This window comes from Urocampus carinirostris, chromosome 5 (assembly GCF_059441175.1).
Source record: "Urocampus carinirostris isolate Australia breed hairy pipefish chromosome 5, RoL_Ucar_1.0, whole genome shotgun sequence".
In the NCBI taxonomy this organism is placed as follows: domain Eukaryota; kingdom Metazoa; phylum Chordata; class Actinopteri; order Syngnathiformes; family Syngnathidae; genus Urocampus; species Urocampus carinirostris.
In genome coordinates, this window is record NC_142353.1 from 11,548,228 (window position 1) to 11,569,730 (window position 21,503).

A 21,503-nucleotide genomic window follows, 5' to 3' on the forward strand; every position below is an offset into this window, starting at 1 on the left:
TTGACTTGACTGACCTGTTTGGGAAGGCGTCTGGGTCAAGGCTAAATAGAGAAAAGTCACAAGTGAAGTTTTATGGAACGTGGAAAGAGACAGAAAAGGCAGGACTCCCACTGACGGTGTTAAAGACAGAACAGAAAATCCTAGGGATAAAATTCAATGCAGATGGAGGAGGCGAGACCAATTGGGATGACGTGACAAGGAAAGTTAAGCAAAGACTTGTTTTTTGGTCACTAAGAAAACTGACAATAGAGGGGAAGGTCCTAATCATCAAAGCGATCATCCTCCCACTGCTTTTATCAATCAGTTTAGTTTTTATGCCCAAAAGAAACGTGCTGTTACAACTGGACCGAGCCATCTTTCGCTTTGTCTGGGGCTCAAAGTGGGAAAGGATAAAAAGAGATACAATGAAAAAGAAAAAGGAAAAAGGGGGGAAAGGAGTGCCTGATCTACAGCTTTACCTGGGAAGCAAATATGTCTCTCTCCACTTCCAGAACGCTGTGGGCCCACCCAACAACCCGAAAAGTCAAGCGATGACCCGGTTCTGGATGGGCTCATATTTGCGGAAGCTAAAGCTTGTACCAAACAATCGTTTGATTCCAGTTTCATTTAACTTGCCACCAACACATCTCTTTATTCGGGATTTTTTAAGGAAGTTTGATTTGGAAACACAGGAAAGTCACACTTTGCAAAACCACAGGGCCCTTATTGCTATTGTGCAAGAGCGAGCAACAGTAAGTCCTGTGCGGGGGCTTGCGTTTGGCGAACCTACAACGGTTTGGCACAACGTGAATCATCCTGCCCTCCCAAACAGACTACGAGACTTGTCATGGATGGTGGCTCATGAGGTTCTCCCAGTCAGAGCCGTAATGCACCACCGAGGAATGTCAGCAACTTCGACATGCCCTCGACCTGGCTGTGGCGCCCAGGAGTCGGTGAGGCACCTTTTTTGTGAGTGCAGCGCTGCCGAGGACTTGTGGACAATGGCCGACTAACTAGGAAAATTCCCGGACTTGCCAGCAGGGGAGGTCCCTGATGCACAGTACGTGCTTTACGGGGTGAGTCGCTCGAGCAGGTCTCGGAACGACTTTGCCAGGGATTGGCTCACTCTCGCCGCCATCAAGGACGCCATCTGGACCTCTAGAAACCTGCTGGTATGGAGGTGCAGACAGATCCCCCCAGTGGCTGTGCTCCAAATGGCTGTAGATACCATACAATCTGTGAGCGGCGGGCCTAGGACGCAGCCATAAAGAAGAATCGTCTGCACCCACCCGGGGTGGGGAACCGGGGCTACACTGTGGGGGTCCCTGCAGCAACGGCCTGGGTTGTGGAAAGTAGAAGTAAGAAGGGAGAGGACCGCAAAGAGGACTGGAGGATGCTGCTTGGGAGGGTGGGATGACAGAGCTATGCCCTTGCACAATAGTTTTGCCCTTTACACTTTGGTTAACTACTATTAAAAGATGATAACTCTGAAGTTGTTTGATTGATGTTGAAAATGTCAGAAAAAAGTGTTAAAATGTCATATCGTCATGCCATATTGTCAGATGTAGCAGGGTTATGGGTGTGCTTGGTGGCTGTTGAGATTGTCGTATTTGTTTTGCTGCTGTTGGTGTCGGTGGATTTGTTCAGAACAAAAACAATCAACTTTGGCCTGGACGAATCTATTGACACTAAAAAAGATGTTATACAACGAAATTGTGAATACGCTTGATTGCTATTAAGATTTTAGAGAAGGGTTGTTCAAACCTTATTTTGTGTTTGCTGTTAAACGTCATATTGAAATATAATATTGTGAAAGTGCTTGATTGCTGTTGATTGCAAGATTGTTTTCTGTTATTAGTGTCAATGAATTTGTTCAAACCATTAATTGCTGTTAAAAATGTTGAAAAAATTGTTAGAATGTCATATTGTCAGATATAACGAAATTGTGAATATGCTTAATTGCTGCTAAAATTATCGAGAAAAATTGTTCAAACCTCACATTGTTTATTTGCTGTTAATAGTGTCAATAAAATTGTTCAAACCAAAAAAACATGTGTGCATTATTATGTGGAGGAACACTGCACGATTTGTATGCAAAAGAAAAAAAAAAGTCTTTTTTAATCCCTTTCCGGTTCTGTTACTAACATTCAAATGTTTTTATAGACTTCAGAGGTGAGTAGTAAAGAATTACATTTACTCCATTACATTTACTTGAGTAGATTTTAAAAGAAGAAAGGGTACTCTTACTCCGCTACATTAGGCTACATTGAAGCTGTTACCTAAGTACTGAAGTATGCATCTATCTGTTTCTGTGGCGGACTTTGCAGTTTCCACTTCACTCTAGTCTGAATTAGTGACGTGTCTTCGCGAATGCACCGGCTCAATTAACCGTTTTTTTTCGCAGAGGGCATATTTTTTTCCAGGGATTCTGTGATGTTGACCAAGTATAAAAATGTTCAAATAGTTTTTTATTTAATTTTATTTCACATCTGTAAACATCTTATGTTTGCCGTGTTTCTAATTTAACGTGTTTGACATAACAAATGTGAAGTTTATTCTTGTATTACATAGATTATTTGTTGTTGCACTGACCAGTCAATATTTTTAATAAACATTTTGTTGTGGGTTTTTCAGATATTCTGATTTGCTTGAAGTTGACATTAAAGCTGCTTAGTACTAAGTTGTTCAAAGTTGAAATGAGTTACACAATACAGCAGCATCTTGTGGTCGAGTGGTAATTTAGTAGAGTATATTTTACGCATAATTTTACATTTTTATTGGTAATTTACTGATCGAGGGGGGGCCCCAAAAACCTCTTTTTTTGGTTTTCTCTTTTTACCCCAGCTTTTATCACACTGACTAAAACACACATAGACAAGCTTGTTCTGCCTGCAGAGCCTGTTAAAAAAAGTAGTGGGGCTTTAAATGTGCTACTGGTGCTTCATTTATTTCTTTGATTTAGACCATTATTATTTTTTGGTTTATTAGAGTATTCTAATTTACCTTGATTATTGTAATCTATTTTTAAAATAATTGATTCTTGATTGGAGGGACTTTGTTGATTTGCTGATCTGAGTGAATGGTTGTTCCTTCAATACAAATCAATAACTAATACATTGGTACAGTTACTCAGTACTTGAGTAATTTTTTACTTTTTTACTTATACCCAGGTAATTTTTTTGGATGACTACATTTTACTTCTACCTGAGTCATATTATTCAAAAGTAACAGTACTTTTAATTGAGAAACTTTTTTGGCTACTCTACCCACCTGACCCCCTACGTTCCTGCATAGCGCATTCACTCAAAATGCTGGTCTACTTGTGACTACAAGAGCCAAGAAGAAATCTGTAGGCTCCAGAGCGTTCTCCATCCAGGGTACAGTGCTGTGGAATGCTTTTCCCCGAGATACGATCTGCAAGCTCAGTGGGAATTTTGAAATTTCTAGACTTGAGACACAATGTTATTCTTTAGCTTATGATAGATGCCGACCTCAAATTTTTCTTTTCCTGTCCCATCCAGCTGTCTGGTTGGTGGCCAAATGAGGGAGAAGGACGAATTGAGATGAGTCAGCGGATTAGCACCTAGACCTAAAGCATGTTATCATCTGCATCAACCAGCTGGCTGAGATGGGAAGCTGCGTCGTTGCTGTCTTTGACCTCTTGAAGAATATTACAATTTATCTATGTTTTTATAGATGCTGACTATGTTTTGTGTATTGCTACCCAATGCAACAACTATTGCAGCCTGTCATCCTGGAAGTCCTCTTCTCAAGTTTTCTTATTTTCCTCCTGCTGAGGTTTTTGAGTTTTTCCTTGCCTGCATGACGATTTCAGATCAGGGGATGTTGTAGTTGCGACCTCTGCAGTCTTGTTCTGATTTAGTGCTATACAAATAAATGTGAATTGACTTGACTTGAAATGGGATTTTCAAAAAAATAAAGGCTGCTAGAAAAAATTCTGATGTTCTACGAGGGACCGTGTGTAATATTTGCCAACTCGATGTTGATGTATTGTGTAATGCAACCAAAAATTAGAGCTAGAAAGGCATAAGGAATAATACAAATTACGGAGACTCAAAGTGACCCACAAGCACCCCTTTTAGCTTGATTTTTTTTCGCCCAGACAGAAAGAAAACATAATTTTAAAAAAATAAAGAAAAACAGAGAGGTAGGTAAAGGAGGAAAATAACAAAATATATAAGAAGCAAAAAATAAAATAAAATGGGAATACAAAGAAAAATGGGACAAAGAAAGCAAAAGGGTAGCAATAAATAAGGAAATTTGGTAAAATATAAAGGAAAAAGCCCCGCGACCCTACTGAGAATAACCGGTGCAGATAATGGATGGATGGATAAAGGGAAAAGGAATAAAAGAAGACAAAAAGAAGACATATTACTTTTCCTTGATTTTTTCTTTTTGTCTTAGTTCAATCATTCATTTTTCCTTTTGCTTTCTTCTTAATTTCTTAACGTGACTTTCTTTGTCCCTGCTTTTATTTTTTCATTATTTTCCCCCATCTTCGTATTTCCCTTTTAGAGTAATAAGGTTATGCTAGGTCACTTTGAGTCTATGTAGATTTTAATCTTCCTTGTGCTTTGTAGGAACTTATTAACAGTTGCATGACACAATACAAGACATCTAGTGATCAACAAATACACACATCCCTTTGAATTTTATATTAAGCTGGGGACCTCGAAACATTATTCTGAGGGCCGCAATTGGCCCTAGGCCATGAGTTTGTGACCCTTAATCTATATCAAATGACTCGTTAGCGACAAAATAAGTGAAATACATGTACACAAAATACAAATAAACATTTTTGTTTATTGATGTTGACATTCAAATGTAAATACATGAGTTTGTTTTGTACAGAGTAATTGTCATGAAGGAAATCCATTCAAGACATTGTTGGCTAACACATTTGTCCAACGATGAGTTTGTAATTTTTTTTTTTTGCTCAACTCAGACAACCTGTGTGAATAGCAAAAACATCCTCTATTACCGGCCAAAAAGTTTTGACGGGAGCTGCAGTACCCAATTAGGCTTTATGATGACAAAAAAACGTGTGAAGTGACCATGCTATTTCCCCCCGCCCTCCAAGAATAAAAGTGATTGTCAGCCATGTTCCTCGCAGAGGCCACCAAGGGTCAGGGGCGGGCTTCAAACATAAAATAAAAGAAAAAAAAAACTGAAAATATTTGGAGTAATAAGAAAAAAAAACTGAAAATGTTCTCTGGAAACTTGAAATTGAAAGATAATTTTCAGTCAACTTAAAAGTTCAAGATGAGGCTTAAGGACATTTTTTACAGTTTTGGCATGCAACAGGCAGTACACTGTCCCTTTAATGGTAAAGGTCTGCAGCCAAAATACCTATTGTTTTTTTTCTAGTTCTAATTATCTAATACAGCTCTATTCAAGTTTTTTTTTCCAAAAATGTATAATGGCTGACAATCACTTTTATACTCGGAGGGCAGGTAATAAGGCACAACATAAGAACTAGGTACGCTCCATTGGTGTAATTCATTATGTAGTTTGCAAGACCCTTGGTAGCCCAAGTTGAGGCCTGTGGGCTTTTACTTTAATATTTAAAAGGATATTATGAATTATTTCGTGCCTTGTAGTGGGAAAACAAAATCATACATTGATTTTAATGATAACAAAATATACATAAAGTATCATAAAAACTTGCTTTTATTAAAATATGCAGAGGTCCAGAAATATGTGTTTATGGTACAAAACAGGAGGGAGCTGCCTTGATTGTCCGCCATCTTGCTGTTACGGTTTAATCATTATGAGTCTCTGTAATTTGTATTTTTCCTTGTGGTTTGTAGAACTCGTTTTCAGTTGCACGGCACATTACAGCCACATCAAGTGGTAAAATATTACACTGTGTTCCTTGAACTGTTCACAATAAAAAATACAAACAGTTACAAACAGGGTTCGTACAACTTTTTCATGGCCAAATCGCAGCACTTTTTTAAGGACTTTCAAAGCCAATTTTTGAATTTCTCCAGTACCATCAAAAGAAGAAATCCGATGCGAATCATATATTTTGCAGATCCACAAATAAATTTGCAGTTTACACATGCTATTTCCAATCTTGTGTGTGCATTCATTTGAAACATTATTTTTTAGATCTTGACTAAGTCATGAATATTTCTGTATACAGACGCCGGAGGGCACCCAGTTGTGAAGGACCCCGGCACCTGACACCACCTGGCCAAGACGGCTGGGACTTTAAAGTCCTAGCCCCGTACTGAAGGAAGGTGTTGCAAATTGTTAGGAATTTAATATATTAAAATGTAGCGTTTACCAAATTGTTCGAATTAGTTATCTGACTCCATTAGCCAAACACGACTTACATTTGCCGAACAATGCATGCTCGTTTCTTTATGGAAAAATGAACAAGAGACCGGCATTTCCACACGGGGGCAGATTTAATTTCTTAAATAATAAACTAAGCTAATTCCATCGAATTAGCCGAATTAGTGTCGGTCTTCGTCGAGCCTCTCTTGATTTTCCCTCTCCATCGATCTCCTTCAGAAGTTCTTCCTCTGCCCACGTCTTTCTCCCAAGCTGGCGTGTCGGCTCCTCCCATGAGGCGGACCAGGAACGCCCATGTGGGCTCCACCTCATCGCCTCGGTGTCTGGACCGGTAAAAACATCCCCGCACGTTTCCACGTCATCAGGGCCTTGTTCTCCAAACATCGCCCGCCATCTGCGTCAGAATTCTGTTATCAACAGAACTAAACAAAACATTCGCATTTGGAACGGCGTGAGCTGTCATTGAACTCAAGCCCTCTCTGTGAAAAATCTTCATTGCATTCAATAATTGTAACTTGTATAAAATCCTTCAGTACCCAGCAGGCTGAGGTTAAGTTTGATAAGGCGGCCCGACTGCGCTGGCAGCCAGGGGAGACCCCGGCCTCTAAAGCCCGCATGTGCTCCCAGTCCCCTTAGGCTCTGGACATGCAGGTGCAGGGACAGGTGACTGTGTTGGGGCGAACAGGAACTGTCCGGGTGGCGGAGCGACACATCACAGTGACGGATTTGGTAGGTCCGCCGGGCGACCCTGTGACGGAGGGCTGCACCCGACTGCCAGCGCAATCCCCGCCGCCACCGTTATTCCCACCGCGCCTGGTTACGGAAGTTAGCTGGGCGAACCCGTCACAGAGATCGGCGCCCAACTGCCCCCGCGAAGGGTTTGGGTGGCCCCCCCCTCATTCCCTGGTTCAGCCCCAACCCAGTTGTACTTTAGATCACTCAACCACAACTGGTCAGACCTTCACTTTCCCATCCCAAAGTTATTCTGATGACGACATCAGGTTGGAGACTGACTGTACGTGAAGCTCAAACAATTGTAAAAAAAAAAAAAAAAAAGTTCCACGCTTTTGTTGGTTTACTTATTATACAGTTATTAGCTCCATCACACAGATAAAACGGGAAAAATTAAGACATTTTAGCTTTACATAAAAGACTTGTATAATTTTTTGGATCACCTTTTCAATGCCTCAATTTATCAAATTTAAGACTTTTTCAAGTTTTGTAGACCTTGGAGGAACCCTAGTTAATGCCGTACAAATTAATTCCAAGTGCCATTAATCACAGGGAAGAATAATATGGCAAAGCCAGGCCACAACAGAGCAGTGTCGGCTACATTTTTAAGCAGACTTGTTGTGAAACATGCCAACAATTTCAAGCATTTACGAGCATTGTTTATTCTTCTAAGTACTTGTTTATACTGTTGATATTCTTACTGTTGATATTCTTGATATTGTTTATTATTCTTTGTCTTATAGCTGTAACAAAATATTTTTTTATTTTGGGACGAATAAAGGATTATCTTATCTTTAATTCAAGCACTTTTCAATCCTTGAAAACACAACATTAAAATGTAATCATTTTCAAGGATTACACGCACTCTCACGAACCCTGAACACAACACCAAACATGTTTTTCTTTTTCTCAACATCACATCTATTTTTGCAGGGTTCTTATAGCTTAAGGCAAGTTAAATTCAAGGCTCTTTAGGACTTATAAATCCCTTTTGAAATTCAAGACAAAGTCGACAAAAAAACCTACAATTAGATCAAACAAAACAAAGAGATACCACTTGGATTAAAGGCGATTTTATACAAATGTTGTTTTTTTAAATTAAAATCACATTATTGTCAAGTTGAAAACTTTCCATCTGAAAAACATAGCACCCTCCAAAGCTTTAGACATAAAAACAACAAATAAAAATGATATTTACAGTACATCAGTCAAAACTGGCAGATAACCAATTCCAAAGAACTCTTCTGCTACATCCATGAAGCATTTTTTTATCATGATGCATGAAAAATGACTTTTGGTCCAGTGTTAACTTATTTGAAAAAAGTAACACTGCTATATTCATGACTAATTTGTGAGTGTAGCATCATAAAAACACATGCTTGGAAAAAAAACTTTGTACTCCCTGGATGTGGACAATCGATAAATATTACTAAATCGTTGGGTTCACATTTTTATGACTTTCGAATATTGGATTCAAAGGGATACTCAAATTATAAAACATACAACATGTGAGAAAATAGAACATGTTTTTTTGCATAATATCTATATATATTTCAATCAGAATCAAATTATTTTTTTAGATATTTCATTTTAAAGATGGCCTGTCTCGACTTCCTAAACTGTGACGTCATATGAAGAACAACGTTACCCTACCAAGCCAGTCACCATAATGGTTTACATGATAATTAGTTGAAGAGGTTTTGAGTGTTTTAAACCAAGTTCTGGTAATATTTGTGGAGATTGTCTTGGTGTTGTGCCGCAATGGTACAACAAATGTGAGCATACAAAATGGGGAGAATTGGCAAAAACAACAGACAGGCAGCTGACAGGGACTAAACCAGCAGGGACACAGCAGAGTAGCGACTGCTAACAAGGGCTAACCAGGATCGAGCGTCAGAAAAACTGGAGGCTGGCTGACCAAAAGCATGCAGTAAGCAGCCTGGAAAACTAAGAGCCAACAACAAAAAGCCACGGCAACAAACACGAACCCAGCCGGTAAAATAAACAATGAGTACAGCAGGCTAGCCAGCTGGCCGACTGCTAATGGGACTAACCTGGACCAAACAAAAGTGGAAGCCTTCGCTAGCTCGGACTCTAACGGGGAGTTATCTGGACAATATTGTACCAATTGCAAGACACACAGCGAAAAACACAATGAGTCACAATCACCTACCTAAGAGGAGGCGAAGGCAAAAAAGGAACACAAGACGGCAGGTAAAGTTACTTCACGCAGCTTTTGATTATCATAGCACGCAACTCGGACAAAATTGTCAGAAGTCCCCCTGCGACACGGTAACCAAGTCCCAATTTCTCCAACATGCAGAAATGAGCTTTATGCATTCACTGATTACTACAATCGTCATGTTTTTAAACGGGACACGCCAATGTTATGAGTCTTTGTTTTCAGCCGGTGAAGTCTCAGCTTTACAGGATATGACCCGAATCTTTCAATAATTTCTTGAGTCCCCCGACTACTGGAATATTTTGCAACATATTTGCATGAATGTGGTAGTAACACTACACGTTGTGTGCCCAAGTTAAGGGGGAAGAATGGTCTTTTATATCCCTTTAAGACATTATAGTGGCGATTATGTTTTTAAAATAAGGAGTTCAACGCCTTAAAATACTTTTCAAGGATCCGTGGGAACCCTGTCTTGTGATATTTGACCCGCAAGTCTAAAATCACTTTGTTGGCCATCTCTGAGCTGATTCAATTTTCTTTGTTTTCTTATATGCGTTTTCATGTGTCGAGCCCTATCAGAGTTCTTAAGGAACTCTTTCCCACACACGGAGCAACTTGGGACTTCCTTTCCTAAATGTGTACGCAAATGTTTCACCAAATCTGATTTATTAGTTAACCTCTCCCCGCAATCTAAACAATTCAACGGAATTTTATCTTCGTGAGCTTTTATGTGTCTAACCATATATGTTTCGTTAAGAAATTTTTCCGTACAAACAAAGCAACTGAAAGCTATGACGTCCGCGTGTATCGCCCTGTGCCCTTCCAGACTTTCTTTGCTGGCGAAGGCTTCCCCGCAAAGGGAGCAACTGAACGGTTTCTCCGCCGGGTGTGCGTTCCTGATGTGCCTGATCACGTCGAACTGTTTCCCGAAGGTTTTCTGGCAAAACGTGCACGAAAAGGGTTTCTCCCCCGTGTGCGTTCTCTTGTGATGGATCAGATTGGGACGGTTGCTGAACTCTCGTCCGCAAAGGGAGCAACTGAAATGTTTCTTCCCGGCGTGCAACTTCCTGTGTTTAAACAGTTCCGCCTTGAGGGTGAACATCTCGCCGCAAACCGAACAACTGGACGATGTGATCTCGGTGTGCAGTAGCGTGTGTTTTTCCATACTCTCCCTCCTCGTGAACGCTAAACTGCAAAACGGGCAGCGAAATGGCTTTTCTCCAGAGTGAGTTTTCAAGTGTCGGATCACATCGCATTTTCTGTCGAAACCTTTGTAGCAAACTCGGCAGTGGTGGGGTTTTTCTCCTCGGTGTATCGCCATGTGATTGTACAAATATTGTTTAGGAAAGCTTATGCCGCAGATGGAGCAAGTGACACGATTGAGGCATTTGCCAGAGTTCATGCCTGGAGTCACTTCCTGTTTAGGGATTTTCAGCTTTCCAAGGTCATCTTCACAATTTGGGTTGCTCTCTGTGTCCTGGGTGTCTAACAGTGGAGCCAAAAATTCGTCCGGCGGCGATGTTTCACTGTGACGACGGAACTGAGAACAGATGGGTTGGATACGGTCGTCTTTAATCTCGGCGTAGACACCGGTCGGCGGAAACTTGCAGGAATCAAATTCAGCTTCTTCCTTTTTAATATAGGGAAGATGAGGACCCTCTTCTTTCACATTAGTGAGTGACCGTGAAGGTATGTCCTGCTCCCAACTAGAGCTTTGATACAGTGGCTGAGGCGGATGTTCTTCCTGGTGACTTGTGAGCTGCTGGAGATCTGGACGACACAACACAATTAGGGTGACGTAAGAAAAATGTAAGCTAACAAGATTGGTAATTTTAAAGTTTAGTAGACAGTCTAAATAAGGAGAGAAGACACCAATGGAATCTGAACTTGTAAAGAGAACAGGGAGAGAAGCCTTCAGATGAGAAAGTCTAACCCAGGTATGTCCAAAGTGACCAGTTATGGCCCGTGATCAGATTTTTACCGGCCCGCAACCTTGGTTATTAAATTTATTTGTGGCCTGCCAGTATTTTTAACCGCAGTGTAAAATTAATTTGTACCCAAAAAATTAATCATCATTTCACCAGTTGATGGAAGTAGACATTTGACCACCTTGCCCTCGGCTTTCTGTGAGAATTTTAGCCCACCCCATTTCTGACATTGCAACTGTAAATAAAAAAAAAAGGGAAGTTGGCTAGAAGTGAAAATTTGAGTATTTTTTTTCACTGAAATCCAAAACAAAGATGTTTGCCTTATTTGCCAAGAGACTGGCTGTTTTCAAAGAATATAATATCAAAGGGTACTGCCAAATGAAACATGCTAAATACAAAGAGCTAACTGGAGACTAACGCTGTGGAAAGAGGAAGCAACTGGAAGCTGTTTTCTTAATGAGACCCAACAAAAATGCTATAAAGGGCAAGCTATGAGGTTGCGAGGCTTATTGCAAAGCACTGCACACCTTTCATGGTGGGCAAATTTGTTATAGACAGCTCATAGAATAACCAGGATGACTCGTCGGCCTTCACGCATTTTCAGCTTACCAAATCGTGCCCACTTTTTTGAATAGTTTGGACAACCATGGTCTAAGGCCCTTTCTTTTTTATACCTCTCCTAAGTTACAAAAAGCAGATACACTGGTGTGGAAATCAAAGAACAGCAACATGATTGGCCGATAGAGACAATAATGTATCAGTTAAAAAGAAGAACAACAGTGCACAATAATAGACAAACTATTGAACTGGCATCCTTCAAAAAAAATCTCCTTTGCATGTGTCCAATATTAAAAAACTGAAAAACCATACATGATATGTAGATTTCTTCTGCAGAGTCAAAGTTGAGTGTAGGGCTGCAACTAACTAATAATTGATGAATCAGATTTTTGAAAACAAATTTTTAATTTCTTCTCTTCATTCAAATATTAAAGTTTTGGACGGATTGAAAAATTGTGCACAAAATAACAGATTGTTCTATGCAAAAAAAAAACAGTGGTTTTCAAATAACAATAATAAACTAAAAAACATATACATGTATGCTATACAGCTGCAGATATGCAAGATAGGCTTTTCTTACCACATTATCCAAAGATCATATTACATTTAAACAAAAAAGAGCAATCAATTCCTTTGAAACTGTAGCAAAAAAAATTCAAACCACAAATGTAAAAAATGTGGACTAACTTTTTAAAATGTTGTCAAGGAATTTGTTTTTTAGGTTGAATCTTTAAATATGATAAACACTTACAGTGTGCAAATGATATAATATGATGGAGGATCTGCCCCTCGAGCTAAATGAAACATGTCATCAATATTTTCCTTTGTACTTTATTTTATTGATTAATTTTCTGTGGGGGTTTTCTTCGATTTTCTCCAGGACTTTGTTTCCTTGAAAATTGTTAATTTTGTAATGTTTGACTGTTTAATTTCAATTAAGTGTGTACTGATGCAATGTTAATTAAAAAAATATATATTTTTTTTTAAACATGTGAGATACTTTTTCGGTAAAAACGGTCTTGAAGTGCCCTCTGCCGGATCAAAGTGGTACTAATACCCTCACTGTCACAACAAAATTAAATGCACTCTTATTTGCATTGATTTAACATGCTGGGTGGCAAATCCTGAAAGACATTGCCCAATAACACAATTATCCTTTTTGACATGCAGCACTCAGGCAGACGCTACAGGTCCCTCAAAACAAAGACTAACTGGCGCCAACTGCATGCGACGCAAATGGCATTCGTCATTTTGCTTTTGGCTTCAAGAACTTTTTGAAGCAGAATGGCCCGACGCCAGTCATTATTTTGAAATTCCTCAAGTGTGTCAGGGACAGATGAAAACAGTAGCTTGACGCATGCACCCTAAATACAAAATACCACAGTGAGGTCTTTAAACGAGATTGATTTCATTCTTAAGGAACGATGACAAGCAAACACCACAGCAACCACCAATGACAGGACTGACGCTGTTAAAAATAGGGCGACACAGTCCTCATTCGCATTTTCTTTCGTCACAGAAGTAAATATGTGTTCACTGATTCATGGAAGACGAACACTATTTTTAATAAATAGCTCAAGAAATAACCAACAAATCAACACCAAACACAGGCCTTGAATACCTTTTTCATGGCTAAACTTAAGCACTTTTTAAAGACATTCAAAGCCAATTTTCCAATATTTCAAGCGTTGTCTAAAGAAAAATATACAGTGTGAATCATGTATTTGGCAGAATCACAAATAACTGCGATTTACATATTTGATTGTTAATAAGATTAACAGAGTTGGGATTAACACCATTAAAAATAACGCTGTTACGTAACAGCGTAATTTTTTTCAGTCACATGCAAGTCTAATTATTTTTCTGCCGTTACAACGCTGATGGTCAAAAGCGGTCCGTTACTTTGTCTAGTACAAATCAGCTATCATAGACAGAAAGAGAGAGATAAAAAGAGAGGAAGACAGGGAGTAAGAGTTAGAGAGAGGTATTAGATAGTCCCTTTTTAATATTTTACCATTGACTTTTGTGCGGCTATATATATTTTTTCTTTTAGACTGATTAATCATTATCATTTAACAGCAAAATCGCTAATTTAAAGCTAAGGATACAATATGTTGTAAAAATTGCTTCCTTCTTGATACTACTGACTAAAGAGGCTACAGATGCTCTCCTACTTACGAACATTCTAGTTACGAAAAACGGTAGGTACGAACATTTTTTTCGGGATGTCGAAAAATATCCGGACAATGCTGTAAGTAAGATTTTGTATTCTGTGCACCTTTTTCTGAGTACAGGACATTATTATAGTGCTTCTTTCCACCGCGTGGCGCTGTAAGTCACCCAGCATCCACCCCAAAGAAGAAATCCGGCTTCCTCGTCCTAGTTTGTATGAAAACATACTATACTGTATCTCCAGGCCGTGAAGAACTTTGACATTTTTATTGTTTAACATCTCGTGCATCCATTCAATATGGTTGGTGTAAAGTGTAAAGAAGAGGCGAGCAGTTTCTTTTGAAAGGAAAGTGGAATAAGAAAGCTTGATACGGTTGAGAAAATAGTTGAATCGTTTTTTTAGGCCACTTTCTACCAGGAAGGCGCCTTACTCTTTAAGCTCATCTTCCGAAAGTAAGTTAAACTTCTCGTTAGTTATCTTTATTGAGCATATTAGTTTATGAAATGTTTATTATTTAGGACAAAACAATACAGGTTACTTATACAACCCATAAACATATTTATGAAAACCTTAAACATATATTTCATACAAAATATAGCACTGAAGCAACTTACAGGCAAATTCAATTTACAAACGATCGTCTGGAACCCCGTTCGTAAGTAGGGCAGTGTCTGTATTTTGAGAACTAGTTTGTTTGGGAAATCAAGAGCACACCTGCTGACCAAATTGGTAAGCACCGAATTAGATTCTGAACCAAATAAATATAATTTAAAGCAATTTTCTCTACATTATTTTATTATATTGTTTCCAGTTTATTTTTGTTGCACTTCAAGTAAACCTGTTCCTGGTTAGGTGCGATAAATATTACATGGTATGTCTGTTCTTCTCCATTCCAGTGACTTGAATGCTGCTCAGACAGTTTTAAATTATTTGACGTACAAATACTTTTTAAAAATATGTTATAAAAGCTGTTATCACTGCCGCAGACAAGCAGTGGTGCTCATGATTAAAGCGGCAGCACAATTTATTCGGGCTCAAACGCTCAACTCGCACCACATGTAAATTAATTGTCTTCGCCATGAAACTTTGTGGCAGTCGCTTTTTATATTTGGGATGATCCGAAAACACGTGCAGTAAACAATTATGAGCAGAATTACAAACGTTGCAGCTAAAAAAAATGTACAGCTGTGGGGGCTACGTCACAGTTCGCGTTTTGCAGCCAAATTCCCAAGGCGGTTGGCAACAGGTGTGTGCTGGGCTATGGAGACCGTTTCTTCCTCAAAGCCATTACCACCCTAAACAAGCGGACAAAACAGTAAAAAAAAGTACACAGTAATCCATATTTATCAGTTAATGGTGACCAGAAGCCCCCTGTGATATGTGAAAATCAGTGAAGTTGGGGTACCTCGCGGTTTTTGCTTACCTCAGGAGGTACTGGTCCCAATTAAATTACCAGGATAAACTAGGAATAACAGGCTAGTTTACACCGTTTGATGAAACTAAAGCGCCAAGACGAAATTGCTAGCTACGGAGATAGCATCCATGAGTCCTTCCGCCAACAGTTCATTGCGTGTGATGTCACATGTGATTCACATTGTAAATTTCCCTTCGGGGATGAATAAAGTATCTATCTATCTATCTATCTATGTCCTGATGGTGGAGGGTGGTGGCGTTTACATCAGGCTGTAAGACAGAATGCTAGCAATAGTTTGCTTGATTTGTAATAAATCACCAATCAATAAATTGTATCACAGACAATTCTCTTCTCCTGAAGCAGTCCTATATTCTTGCACCTTTTACTACCTCGCCCGTAAGAAAAGATGAATAAAGGCTACATTCCCAATAGAACCAAATAGTGGAGAAAGGGGCCAGATGGTAACAGTCATGAGAAGTGGTCTGTAGTTGTTGCCAGGGTAACGGACTAAATTGCATTGGCTTGTGAAAGATTGGCAGAAACATACTGACGTTTGAGGAGGGAGAATAAAAAAACAAAAACGCAGGGATCAGCTGTGATGAACGCATTTGTTTTATTCTCATGTCAGCTTTTTCTTAGTAGATAATCCAATATATTCTACCTATATTTTAGCATGTAAAAATGGGCAGTAATAGCTTTATAATATTTAGCTTTTAATGATTATAGAAAAGCTATTTTTTTTTCTAAAGACAGAGAGCCTAAACTAACACTTAGATGAGGATTAAAGAGAACTCCAGAGACAGGCCTGTAATGACACTGTAAGAGAACTGAAAGTGGTTTTGATAGATCATTTACCCTGCTGTTCAATTCGGGAACGTACTCTAATCCCTGGTTTATCAGTTAATCGGAACAATACACGAAAATCTGTGAAGTAGCTCCTTCAAATGTGGTCTTCCATCCCTGCTCACAGCAATAGTTGACCAGGGATAATGGATTGCGGGTGCATGGTGCAGTTCATTATAGACCACATGGATTCTGTCCATTTTAGGTGGAAAGATTGGGGAATACAGTCGCCACAAGCGACACACATTTGTTCTGTTGGTGTCGGCTCTCAGCAATAGTTGTCTGGGGATAATGTATCGCGGCCAAAACAGTGCAGTCGAACAGGGATAACAGACCGTAGCCACAATTGTGCGATTCAATTTTGGCGGTCTAGAACAGCACACGCCTCCCAAAAAAGTGCTTTCTGCATGTCCAAGCTCACAGCAATATGGGAATTGGGATAATGGATCGTGGCCGTACGATAGCAGTTCCTTTAAGGCGGAAATAACAGCAAAAATGAGCAACCTGGTCCGACAAAAGTGTGCTCTGCTGTTCCATGCTTGCAGCAATAGTCAACAGAGGATAATGGGTTGTGGCTGCATAGATGCAGTTCATTTTAGACGGATCAATGGAAAAAAATCTGCCAAGAACTGCACCATTTTGTTCTCTTGGCTCCCACTTTCAGCAATAGTTGACTGGGGATAACAGATTGCGGTTGCAACTGTGCTATTAATTTCAGGCGGGCTAGAAAGGAATGCCTCTGGACAAAAGTAACTTCTGCCAGACCCCGCTTGCAGCAGTATGGGATTAGGGATAAGATAAAGGCACCAGGCCCAACAAAAGCGTGATCTCTATTAGCAATATGGGAGCAGGGAGAAGGGATTGCAAATGCACGAGTGCAGTTCATTTTAGACAGATATAACAGCAAAAGGAGTCAACAAGCCCGACAAAAGTGCGCTCTGCCTGTCCCCGCTCCTAGCATCATGCAATCTGGAATAATGGATTACAGCCACACAAGTGCAGTTCACTCTTTGGTGGACACATGGCAAAAAAAACCCCGACTCATCCTGAGTACATAATAAACATTGAGTGAAGACCCATACAACCTCCTGTTTTCCTGTTATAGGTTATGAGTAAAATTGCCCAAAACACTGAATAGTTTATATCCCGGAGAGGTTTCTGATTTTTTTCACGCCTCACTGCGACGTTTTGTATTGAGAGCACGTGTGTCTCAGAAAAGAACAACTCGCCATTTTCTCCAGTGCCCCCACACGAGAAGAATTTGGCGAGCGAGCTCCAAAATAGTCAAACGAGTGCGATATTCGAAGCCTTTGGCGCTGTGCTAGTTTCCTTCAAAAAGTGCACCCTGCACACTGGCAGCAAAACGCTAAATTCGCTAGCGGCGGCGCACGCAGATGGTGCCAGGTGCGCTCGGGGCTTTAAACAGCAAACTTAATGAGACATGAAAACAAAAATATGCGGTATATTGAACGGAACATAGAAATTTTAATCCGTTATCTACATCTTTCACCCACTAACTCGGGGGTGGGCAAAGATTTTAAGTAACGGGCCCCATTTGGTTGAAAAAAATTGGCCCAAGTATTGGGCCAGGAGGAAAAAAATATTAACCCTTGCACACACGTGCCTAACGTGACACCATGATGGACGGCAGTAACCTGTAGTAAACAGTGGGTATGTCTGGTTAACAGTAGACAACAGTAGACAGCAATGTTCCCTCTAAGCTGCGTGTGTGCGCAATTGCGCACTACCCAGAGCTTTTCCGCGCACAAGAAAATCTAGCCAGCTCACAAAAATGAGAGCTAAAAATTGCTAAATAAAAAGCGAATTAAGTCAAACTTACAGTGCATGAAGGTTAAAATACATGGGTTCCATTGACGCTGTGTTCTAAATATGGAATTTTGAAGTCAATGTCGAAGTAGAACGAAGTTGAGTAACGTCAGTAGAGTTTTTCAAGAATCGGCTTCTTCGGCTTGGCTCACTAAAAAGAACCGGCTCTTTCGGGTCCCAAACGGCTCTTCATGTTGTTTTTGCTTCTTTAATCCCTACACGACCAAATATTATGTAAAATTGTGCACAAAATGACTTAAAGGAAGGGGGGGGAATAGAAAAAAAAAGAAAAAAATACCAAAATGAAAACGTAGTGAAAAGCTGAGAAAAAAAAACGAAACAAAAGGAGAGAAAAAAAAGAGCAGGAAAAATTCAGAAAAAAGCCAAAAGAAAAGAAATAAGCAAATAAAGGGAAAAAGGTAATAACCTTTTTCCCTTTATTTGCTTATTTCCGACGGCTGTATACTTTTTAACAAGCTGTCACACCAGTTTGACAGAAAACCTCAACACCAAAAAAAGCAAAAAAAAGTAACAGCTAGGAAAAAATAAACACGATAAGATTTTTTTTAAAGGAATTTGAAAAAAAGTAGAAAAACAACGGCCGACAACGACGGCAACTGGAAGCGATTTGCAAGAACCTTGCCTACTGTACAGCATAAAATTACCATTGTAAAAGAGGTGGTTATATTCTTCTGACATTGTTATCGATATTTGTTTCAACTTAAGTACTAATTCAAGTGTTGACCACTAGGGTGTTTTCTGCCGTCCGTCATGGCTTTCATTCTACGGATACATTCTAGAATCTGATACCTCAGCTATACAGGAGAGAAAAAGATAATGTAGACCTATCCACTTTCTCATTTCGTCGCTGCTATTTCTAAAACAACGTCATTTTTAAAGGGACAGTGGGTAATATTTGACCACTCGATGTCACTGTATTGTGAAGTGCACAAAAAAGGTGCCACAGAGCACAAGGAAGAAATTAAACAATGGAGACTCAAAGTGACTAAATTGCATCCTTTTTTGTCTCATTTAGCTGCTTTTTGTGAGGTGCATGAGAAAAAAAGAAAAAAAAAAGGAAAATAAAAGAATATGGGGGGGAACAAAACAGAAAATAGGGGAAGAGGGAGAGGAAATCAAAAAAATAAAAGATTAAAAGGGGAATAAGAAAACAAAAAGTTAGATAAAATGGGGAAAAAAATAGAAAGAAAAGGGAAAAATGAAAAGATAAAAAGGGTACCGTAAGCAGCATGATGGCGGACAAACATGTCAGCTCCCTTGAGGTGAGGCACATCTTAAGTAAAAAAATTGCACATTTTACACCTACGTGTATTTAAAAAAAAATGCATGTTTATGATAGTTTATGTATTCTTGCAAATTATTCAAATCCATATATTTTAAATGAATTAAGTTTAGTACAACTGGGAGGCGCTAAACAATACACCGTCCCTTTAAGCATTTTTTTCGTATATACATTCCAGTCATGCAAAACAAAAAGATAATGGATAATTTTTTGTTATATCAGCAACAATATGCATTCATAAATTAACCTGTAGGACAAGACATGCTTGGTTTTAGTTCATATAAGAAAAACTTTTCAACGCACTCTGGGACTCAATGTCATCTCTCAAGAGTCAGCAGTTGAAATAAAGATAGACGCAATTCATCTAAGAGTGCAATATGTATGTGTAAATGTTGGACACATCTTAATGAGTGCATGCTTATACGGGTGCTGTGGAGGAGAGCACATGCTCCCAGGCATTACATTGCAGTCATCATATAATTTCATTTGTTCATACTTGTTTTTTGATGTTGTCTCGTGAGTTGCACTTAAATTATATGGCACTTTTCAGTTAGTTTTGCAACATTTTGGGTCATCTAGTCATGATTTGTAGTCAGGCAATAAGTGGGTGGAGGAACGCGAGGGGTCCTGAGTGTGCTGCTCGTGTGAATGAGACCGCTGAGAGAGAGGAGCGAACGTAAACAAAGCTACCGTATTTTCAGGACCATAGGGCGCACCGTGTTAAAAGGCGTAGTTTGTGTAGTTAGTTCTATTTCTGTATTAAACACTAAGCAAGGCGCAACGTCCAAGGGGGCGTGGGTGCCCTCTCCCGCTGCCGCCCTACAACAACACAGATAAGCATGTAAGTGTGCGTATTTAAAAATACGATGGAAGCAAAACTGAATTTTGTTGAGGTTTATTCAAGTATTGATTACAAAGTAAAACAAAATGTAAAAAAAAACGAGCAAGTCCAAAACAAAATTTGGTGCTCACTTTTTTTGTTGTTGTTTGTTTTTCTTTTTACATTATATATCTTGATTAGAAAAAATAGCAAGTAAAGAAAATGTAGCCAGCCATTTGAATGTTGGGGACACTTGGGACAAAATTGGAACCAAGTCCACATTTTATTATCTTTTTAACCATTTCACATACAAACACACATACACATATATAGATTATATATTATTACTATATTTGTAACGTTCACAAGCCGGATAGACTGCATTTAGCCCAGAAGCCTTAGTTTGCCCATCACTACACTAATTCGACACCTTGAAGCCCCAATGTGTAATAATTGACCACCAGATGGCATCGTGTATGCTCGTAGGAGCAGAGGAGAGTGATTCACAGCAGAGCACAGTGGCAGGATGCCAAACAAACATGACAGGGACCACTGTGTGAAAGAAGTAAAATTAAACCCCGAGATTTTTTTTTTCACAAAATTTAGCATTGGTATGATGGTTCAGGTATGTTTGCCTAAAATTCAAATCAGTGTTTGTTCTTTACAGAGTGAAAGTTTTTTGTACCACTAGTAGGCACTAAATATTAGACTATCCCTTTATTATCAATCAGTGTATTTAATTCAAAATATAAATATATTACACCTAAGTAGCAACTATTGTATAATATTTTGTTATTTTTGATGTTTTTATCTGGCGTGCCAAGTGTTCGGAACGCAATATCTAATTAACAAAAGTTTCTATATCCCGACATACGCCAATTTCACTTTACGACCAAGTCAAGTGTATTAACAAAATAAAACTCAGAGAGAAAATGGCAACAATGAGCCACGATGAGCCAAATGTAAACTCGAATTCATTAGTTATAAAAATATAACAAATACGAGGTAAAAGTAGTAAGCAGACCTTGGCCCACAATTTGACTCTTGCAAACGGCTTCCAGTTGTCGTCGTTGACGCCCGAGTTCCTCCTCGTACGTCGCGATGGTTTTTTCAAATAGTCCAAAAATTTCGTCGGCAGCAGCAATGAGTCGCTGCCTCACCAATTCTTTCAACATTTTTTCGTTTTAAGAAATTTACGTGAACAAAAAGAAAAAAAAGAAAACGCCTGTGCGAGCGTCGGGTGTACCGTCGGAAAACGAAATACGGTACCTGAATTTTGTGCCAAGTGCTGACTTCCGGTAATTTCTTCTTCGTCTAACAAATTGGGAGTTGATATTTTTTTAGCAAACAAATAACGTCAAATACGTCAGCGCGCAGTAGCAGCCCACTAACTAGCGTGGCTACGCGGCGGCCACTTTGG

General features: G+C 39.3%; 1 protein-coding gene and 1 long non-coding RNA gene across 2 annotated transcripts; both read right to left on the reverse strand.

Annotated features, from left to right (window-relative positions):
- Window positions 1-4,783: 4,783 nt before the first annotated feature.
- On the reverse strand, window positions 4,784-21,376 carry LOC148365229 (uncharacterized). The gene is made up of 2 exons (XM_088335718.1): window positions 21,108-21,376; window positions 4,784-10,987 (listed from the first exon to the last, which is right to left on the reverse strand). The coding sequence occupies exons 1-2, from the start codon at window positions 21,256-21,258 to the stop codon at window positions 9,666-9,668; spliced, it is 1,473 nt and encodes a 490-aa protein (XP_088191844.1). The 5' UTR covers window positions 21,259-21,376; the 3' UTR covers window positions 4,784-9,665.
- On the reverse strand, window positions 4,784-21,386 carry LOC148365230 (uncharacterized). The gene is made up of 2 exons (XR_015850483.1): window positions 21,353-21,386; window positions 4,784-6,697 (listed from the first exon to the last, which is right to left on the reverse strand). It is a non-coding gene; the product is annotated as an uncharacterized LOC148365230 (long non-coding RNA).
- Between the last annotated feature and the right edge of the window lie 117 nt (window positions 21,387-21,503).